Genomic DNA, 8,279 nt, shown 5'->3' with positions numbered 1-8,279 from the left:
TCCGAACAGACAAAGGCAGGATCATTCTCCCCATTTTACACACGGGGAAACTGAGGCCCAAAGACGCAGCCCCGTGTCCAATTGCACAGAGCATCTGCGGCAGAGCCAGGGAGCCTACACTGATTGCAAGGGGAGAGCGCCCCCTGCTGAGCTCCCCAGCTGCTGCGTTAATGGTTTTAGTGTAACTGGGGTTAGAGGGAGTGGGGATGGGGCCAGGACATGGACCTGGAGCCAGTGAATTGATGGCATGAGGATTGGTGTGGGGGAGAGGGAATAGGGGGAGCAAGGAGAAGGTTGGGGAGAGGGCACAGGTATTGGGCAGGGAGATCGGGGCTGAGGCGCGTCCAGTGGAAGAGGGGCAGAGTGGGTGGCGGGGAGTAGCCCAGTGATTAGGGTATGTACCTGCGATGTGGGAAACCCAGGTTCAAGTCTCTGCTTTGTCCCTGCTAGGGTTGTGAGCTCAATCCTTGAGGGGGCCATTTAGGGATCTGGGGCAAAAATCTGTCTGGGGCTTGGTCCTGCTTTGGGCAGGGGGTTGGACTAGAACCTCCTGAGGTCCCTTCCAACCCTGATCTTCTATGATTGGGGTGGAGCATGTATAGTGGGGGAGGGTGGAAAGTGTTGGGCATTGGGTCAGGGTGGATTTGATTTAAATCACTAGTCAGGAAGACTTGATTTAATCATGGATTTCTACATACAAGTGCATTCTTGTTGGTTGTTATAACCTCAATACATATTCTTCACAACTCAGAGATAGATGAGACCCAAACTGGGTGTCTCTTACGGCCTGCTGCCATTATAGGTTTTCCCTTCTAGAGAGAGAATGGTATGGTAGATCTCAAATCAATGAAGGCTACACTCAGAAAGACCTCAAGGTTTCTGGAATATGCTGCTCAAACAGTTTCACTTTTGTTTCTACTGCCTGTCCCTCCCTTCTCACATTTATCTCCAGACTTCTTCTCCTTGTCCAGATCTATTCCGCCCCCAACAATCTTCTATTCATTGAACTTTTAAAAAATTTGCACTTTTAGAGAGAGGTAAGGGATTGACTCTGTGTACACACATTTGCAGAGGGACAATAGGGTTGAGGTCTGTTATGTCTCGCCTCTATATATTATTTATTTATTTAAAATCATTTTTGCTGTTAACAAGTATGTTACCTCTGGAGACACAAATCCACAGTTTGAGAACTGCAAAACTAAGCATCTCTGCTGGTATCTTCTCGACTGAGCACTGGGTCCCATTGGGTAGATAGAAAGATTAACCCAAATAATCTCTACAGAAGCCTGTGGAACCCCATAAGATTGGGTCCCTAATCCATGAACTATTGGAACTCATTTACAAAACTTTTCTTAAACATGACATGAATATATTGTCTCCTACTATAGAATTAGAATTTATAATCCCTATTCCATGATGAGACATTATAGCTCAAAGATATATCTTAATTAAAACTATCTTTAGATAGGTTTTTTCCTCAAGAAGTATTTTATCAAAAAAATTCAATTTAAATAAAAAAAAATCATTAATTTTTATCCACCCTGATTGGGTTGGGGGTGTGTGCGTGGAAGGGCAGGGGTCGGGGTGGGGTGTTGATAGGGGCTGGGGCAGGAAGAGGGGGGGGGGGGGGGGGCCTGGGGGGGGGGGGGGGGCAGGGGGGGGTGGGTGAGGTGTGAAGGATGGAGCTGGCTGCAGAGTGGGGGTCTGTGTACGGTGCCTGATGTCCCCCTCCCCACAGGATGATGGGAGCTCAGACGATGAGGAGGCCGAGCGGATGGTCCTGGTCGTGAAGCCAGGATCGGCCAAGTTCAAGGATGAAGGGGAGCCGGTGGACGAGTTCTTCCAGACGGTAACACAGCCTCTGCGCTCCAGAGGGCACCAGCTTCAGTACAGTCCCAGAGTGGGGGAGTGGCTGGCCCAGAGGGGTGGGGAATGGGACACGGGGCCTTTCCCCTCTAGGGGTCGCTGGCTCTGATCCAGCCCCAGGGCTGGGGACTGGCTGCTCTGGGCTGGGGGGGCGGGGAATGGGACATGGGGCCTTTCCCCTGTAGGGGGCGCTGGCTCTGATCCAGCCCCAGGGCACGGGAGTGGCTGCTCTGAGCTGCGAGGTGGTCTCATCTCTGTCTATTTTCCACTCCTGCAGGCCAGGGGGATCCGTGAGGCGCTGAAGACCCTGGAGGGGAAGGTGAAGGATCTAGAAAAGCATCAGACCACGATTCTGGCCACCCCGCTGCCGGAGGACAGTAAGCTTGGGGGGAAGGGGTGCACGGCTGGGGTGCAGGAATCCTTCCAGCCCCCATGTGGCTTGTAACATGGCATCATGCATGGCCTGTGCCAAGTTCTGGGTCCCTGTGGCAGGGTTGGGTTGGGGGAGAGGGGCATGGTTTGTGGGTCCCCTGCAGAGTGGGGGTGGTCTGGGTTGGGGCGGGGGGGTCCCAGGGAAGAGTATGGGGCCGTGTTGGGAAGGGAGGGCTTTCAGGAGGAAGTGTGGGGCAGGGTTAGGAAGCTGGAGGTGAGGTGGGGTATTGTGGGGGTCTGGTTGAGTGGAGGGGGAAGAGGGGAACTGGGAGGGTGGGTTGGGGAGGATGGGAAAGGGGGTTTGGGGAAGTTTGTGAGAGGGGAACACAAGGGGAGATGTGGAGGGGCATGTGACCAGGCTTATGGGGCGGTCTGCGGGCATAGGGAATCTGGAGGGGGGGGGCGGGGGGAACATGAGGCGTTGTATGGGGAAGGTCTGGAAAAGGTATGGTTGGCAAAAGGGGGGTGGTGTGCGGGTAGCAGTTTGGTGGGTGGAATATGTGGGGTGGTCGGGGGGAGGGAATAGGTAGGGTAGGCGAAGGGGGGCTCTTTGGGTAGCATTGGGGAGTGGAGGGCTTTGCCTAGATCATTCTTGGGGAGGGGGCTCTTGAACTTCCCCTCAGGAGTGGATGGGTCTAGGCTTGGCTTAGGGACCCCTTAAAGATCTGGGGATGGGGTTGGGATTGGCCCTGGGTGGGTGGGGGGCTTGGCTGACATCTGACATCTTCTTCCCCCCCCCCCCCCCATCTGCCCCAGGCATGAAGCGAGATCTGCAGAGACTGCGTGAGGAGATCAAGGACCTGGCCAAAGACATTCGGAGCCGCCTGAAAAGTGAGTGAGATTGGGGGGGCTGGGAGCCCAGACTCCTGGGTTCTGTCCCCAGCTCTGGGCGGGGAGGGGAGTGGAGGTGGGGTGGGGGCAGGGCTGGAAACCCAGATTCCTGGGTTCTCTCCATCAACTCCAGTCTCTCCCCAGCCATCGAGCCCAAGAAGGGTGAGGAGGACGAGAACAGAAACGCCATCAACACCCGGATGAAGAGAACCCAGGTGAGGGGTGTGTGAAGGGGGTGTGTGTGTGTGTCTGGGCCCAGGAGCCGCGATTAACCCCCTCCTCCCCGTTCCCAGCACGGCATCCTGTCCCAGCAGTTCTTGGAGCTGATCAACAAGTGCAACACCATCCAGTCGCAGTACCGGGACCGCAACGTGGAGCGAATCCACCGACAGCTGCAGATCAGTGAGTGCCGGCCTCTGGGCCTAGCCTGGGGGCTTTCCCTCCGTCCCCCCCGGATCCTGCCCCTAGGACGGTCTAGAGCCATAGATCCTGCCTCACGGCCAGTCCAGAACATCAGCCTGGACTCTGGATTGGTCAAGGGGTCCTGCCCCTTTGATGGTCCTTATCCTTGGCTGGGGTTCTGGATTGGTCAAGGGGTCCTGCCCCTCTGACCGAGCAGATCCTCGACTGGAATTCTGCGTTGGCCGGACAGTCCTGCCCCCAATCCCTAGGGAGGGGCCCGGGATGTAACCTGTAGAGTGAACGTGCCCCTTTAGTGGCTCATCGATATGGGTTAATTGCCTACTGCTGCTGCCAGCTAATGGAGCACCTCCTTTAGGTCTGCAGCAAGGATAACAGCCAGGGGGGCTGGAATTCATGGGTCAAATCCATGCAGGGCAATCGGTGGATGATAAACCTGTTCCAATGACCTTGGGGAGGCCAGGGTTGGAGCAGGGGGGCTGGGAGCCAGGATTCCTGGGTTCTATCCCCAGATTCTAGAGGGCAGTGGGGTCTGGTGGGTGAGAGAGGGGGGAGGGAGGCTGGGAGTCGAGACTCCTGGGTTCTATCTCTGGCCCTGGGAGGGGAGAGGGGTCTAGTGGGTTAGAGCAGGGGCAGCTGGTAGCCAGGATTCCTGGGTTCTCTCCCCAGCTCTGGGAGGGGAGTGGGGTCTAGTGGGTTAGAGCAGGAGGGGCTGGGAGCCAGGACTCCTGGGTTCTCTCCCCGGCTCTGGGAGGGGAGTGGGGTCTAGTGGGTTAGAGCAGGGGGGGCTGGGAGCCAGGACTCCTGGGTTCTCCTTGGGAGGGGAGTGGGGTCTGTTGACAGAGATCTCCCATCCAAGCATTGACCCAGCCAGGACCTTGCTCGGCGCGTATCTTCTCAGACAGCAAGCGTCCTTTTCAAACCCCGACGACCCTGCGCTACGCCCTGCTCGGGGTGGGGCCATGTTCGTCAGGCGCTGCCGTGTGGGAATTCAACGTGCTGAGACCTGAGGATGGTGCCTATTTTGGCTGGGTGTGTTTGGGGGAAATCTCGGAACTGTCCGGGCTGATTTTTCAGCTCCGTTTGCCCTAAGATCGCCAGATACGCTCACCTTTCCACGTGTAATTTGTCGGGGCTTAACTCCCAAGGATCTGAGCTTCCAAGGGCAGCTTAACAAGATCACAAGCCGTCGGTGTCTTTATCCATTCTGTCAATGGGGCAAGAGCACTACAGTACTGGCCCCCGATTTTGATCAAATATAGAGACATTGGGCTTAGGGGTCCGGTTGCATCACTAGACCCGGGTCAGGACTCCTGGGTTCTAGCCCTGGCTCTGGGAGGGCGGTGGAGTCTAGTGGGTTAGAATGGATGTGGCAGGCTGGGAGCCAGGACTCCTGGGTTCTATCTGTTGCTGTGCGAGGGGAGTGGGGTCTAGTGAGTAAGGAAGGGAGCCGACCCAGCCCCTTACTCTCTCGGCAGCCGGCGGCGGCGTGGTTTCGGACGAAGAGCTGGAGCAGATGCTGGAGAGCGGCCAGACGGAGGTGTTTGTCTCTAACGTGAGTGCCAGGGATGGGTGTGCATGTGTGTGTGGGAACGATTGGGGGGGGCGGGGTCTGTCCAGGCCAGGCTGGGGTATTGACCCCCTCTCCCCCCGGCAGATCATGAAGGACACGCGTGTGACCAAGCAGGCGCTGAATGAGATCGAGACCCGGCATGACGAGATCCTCAAGCTGGAGCGCAGCATCCAGGAGCTGCACGATATGTTCACCTACCTCGCCACCGAGGTGGAGCTGCAGGTATGGGGGGGCCCAGAACCCTCCCCCCTCCCGGGGGCACAGCTTTCCCTCTTCTGGGCAGCTGGCTCCTTCCCGTGGGCCCACCTCTCCTGCCAGCCACCACTGCCACTTGCCCGCTCTAGCCAATATCCACTTCCTGTTTTAGGCAGGGCCGCTTCCTGTGTGCCCTGCCCCGCACTGCCAATGGCCACTTCCTGTGGGGGGAAGGGCCGCTTCCTGTAGGTGCCGCCCCATTCCTCCCATAGCCCTGTCCATCTCCCCTTCGTTTCAGCTCAACCGCCTCACACTCCCCCGTCTCTCACCCTTGTTCCCTGTTCCCCGAATCCTGGACCAGCGGAGGGTATCACAACTACCTCCTTCTCCCCTGGGCTGTAGGGGGAGATGATCGACCGGATTGAGAAGAACATCCTGGACTCGGAGGATTACGTCAAGAAGGGACATGTCCATCTCAGCTCGGCCAGGGAGAGCCAGAAGAAAGCCCGCAAGGTGGGTCCCCTGATGTTCCCTTCCCGCCCCACTGAGCAAACCAGTCTTACCCCCCGACCCCTGGTTTAGCAGCCGGATCAGAACCAGCGCCCCTCCAGGAGAAAGGACCCACATCCCACTTTCTGTACACCTCACTGTTGACTGGGAGCCAGGACTCCTGGGTTCTTTTGCTGGCTCTGGGAGGGGAGTGGGGGCTAGTGGGTTAGAACAGAGGGGGCTGGGAGCCAGGACTCCTGGGTTCTATCCCCAGCTCTGAGAGGGGAGTGGGGTCTAGTGGGTTAAGCTGTGGAAGGTGGGAAGCCCACTAACGCTTTCACCTTCTGTGCCTGGCTCGGCAGAAGAAGTTCATGATCATCATCTGCCTTTCGGTCGCCGTCGTCATCGTTGTGATTATCATCGGAGTGGCCATCGCCACCGGCTAGACCTGCGTCCGGTTTCCACCCCCTCTCCCCCTGCTGTGGGGCTGGGGCTTTCTGGTAAGTACTGTGGGGCGTAGTCACCCCTCAGCACACACCACTGGTGTAGATGTGGGGGATGCTGGGGCTGGGTGGGCCCATATTGAGTTTGTAACCCCAGCTATATTCTCGGCCTTTCAGGATTCGTGAGCACGGCCCCGTCTTCCAGCAGAACCACTGCCCCCTGCTGGGAGGTTTATGCACTGACGGCCGGAGCGAACGCCGGGTTTAAATCCTGCTTTTTAAGCACAAGCCAGCCCCCTCCCGTCCAGAACGATTTCTATGGACTCCTCGCATCTCTTGCCTTCGGGGTTGGGGTGAGATCCGCCCTGAAGAGCCTCTGATTTTCTGAGGTCTGTGAATTTGTGGCATTTTGATCTGACGGTTCATCCTCCATGTCACTTCCTGTGGCTCTGTCCCTCCCCTTTGAGCCTCTTCCTGTTTTGGGCAGTGCCACTTTGCGTGGCAAAGCCCCTCACACTAGCATTAACTTCATGCACTGAGCAACCCCACCTCTACCTGGCCAAGCCCACTTCCTGTCTCATCACCCCTCCTGCCAGTATCTACTTCCTGTTTTGGGAAAATCAGCTCCCTGTGGGCCCCGCCTCTTGCTCTCAGTCTCTACTTCCTGTTATGGTAATGCCAACTTCCTTTTTGTGCCCCGGCCCCTCCCCTCTGGCATCAACGTCCTGTCTCGGGCGGGCCTGCTCTCTCTGGTACGGTCCGTGCCCCGCCCCCCTTGCCAGCTGTGCCCACTTCCTGTCTCATGGTGCCACTTCCTGTGTACCTGCTGCTCTCCCCAACTCCCCTCCTCAGGGTGGGGGACTCCATGCCACAGTGAGGGTATTGGGGTGTCCCAGGCCCATGGGTCGCTGTTTGCCGGGGGGGAGGGGTGCCCTCCGATCTCCCCCGCTCACAGTGCCCCATCACTGCCTTAACAGGAGGTTCCCTCTAGGGGGCAGGGTGGGGTCGGTCTCTGTTCACACTGCCAGTGAGGTAAGTGCCAATGCAGCACGGTGGCTTTTCTGGGATAGGCCTCCTGTCCCCCCAGCGAGCCAGGACTCCTGGGTTCTCTCCCCAGCTCTGAGGGGAGGCCGACCTCCCCATGTCTCTTGTGCCTTAACCCCCCGGGGCTCAGTATTTAATCATGATCCCATTCAAACCCTGTGTCCCCCCGTCAATTGACCCTCTCCATCCCCCAGCCGACTGGCAGGAGGGGCGCCATTCCACATGGCCCACTGCGGGCACCTTTGCTCTGCACCCCCCTGCGCCTGCTTTCCCCCCACTCCCATCAGCCCCTGCTCCACTGCTGTCCTTGGCGCCTCTCCTCCATCACCCTCCCCATCAGCCCCCAGCCTTAGCACGGCCTTTCACACTGCTTGCGTTGTACCAAGTGGGGGCCTCACCCCCAGGCCTTGGCTGCCCCTTGGCCCACCCCACCCCCTCATACCCCACCCCCTGATCCGTGCGGATGGGGGGGTGTCAACTGACCTAACCCCCCACGGCAAGCCAGAGAAGGGTTTCTGACCTCCTTGCCCCTCTGCCAAGCTGGGTCTGACTGACGGAAGCATGAGCCAGATTTTAGCTGTCCCCATTAACCAGGCAGAGGATCAGGACGCCTGGGTTCTTGCCCTAGCTCTTTGTTTTAATTCTTAACCTCTAAGCTGCAATGTGGAGTGACATTTCCCGGTTGCCTTGGCGATTGAATGTAACGTGGCCTGACTTGTATTTTGTAATAAAAAGGATAAACAAAGCACTTTTTTAAAATGTCCCGTGTCTTGCAAAAGGTTTGATTCTCGTGCGCTCGGTGTATGTGCCTCTGTGTGCAAAGATTGTCCCCCAGCTGCCCTGCCCCAGAAGCGGCTGCATCTCAGTGCCGGGCGAGCCCTCCTGGTGCAACGTCACCCCGCACCTGTTCCCCAGCTGCCCCTCCTCAGAGGTGGAAGCATCTCAGTGCTTGGTGAGTACTCCGGGGTCATTGCTCACTGATGTAA

General features: G+C 57.7%; 1 protein-coding gene across 1 annotated transcript; it reads left to right on the top strand.

The window, feature by feature from the left end:
* The first annotated feature begins 219 nt into the window (after positions 1 to 219).
* On the top strand, positions 220 to 8,029 carry STX4 (syntaxin 4). The gene is made up of 11 exons (XM_026658289.2): positions 220 to 234; positions 1,739 to 1,849; positions 2,144 to 2,243; positions 3,055 to 3,129; positions 3,274 to 3,344; positions 3,423 to 3,531; positions 5,028 to 5,104; positions 5,207 to 5,344; positions 5,720 to 5,830; positions 6,169 to 6,306; positions 6,427 to 8,029. The coding sequence occupies exons 1-10, from the start codon at positions 220 to 222 to the stop codon at positions 6,250 to 6,252; spliced, it is 891 nt and encodes a 296-aa protein (XP_026514074.1). The 3' UTR covers positions 6,253 to 6,306; positions 6,427 to 8,029.
* Positions 8,030 to 8,279: the final 250 nt, after the last annotated feature.

Source organism: Terrapene carolina, unplaced genomic scaffold (genome assembly GCF_002925995.2).
Source record: "Terrapene carolina triunguis isolate 2854851 unplaced genomic scaffold, T_m_triunguis-2.0 Scaffold423, whole genome shotgun sequence".
NCBI classification, from domain to species: Eukaryota; Metazoa; Chordata; order Testudines; family Emydidae; genus Terrapene; species Terrapene triunguis.
Note: the sequence above shows the minus strand (reverse complement) of the source record. Positions and strands in the feature narration are given on the sequence as shown.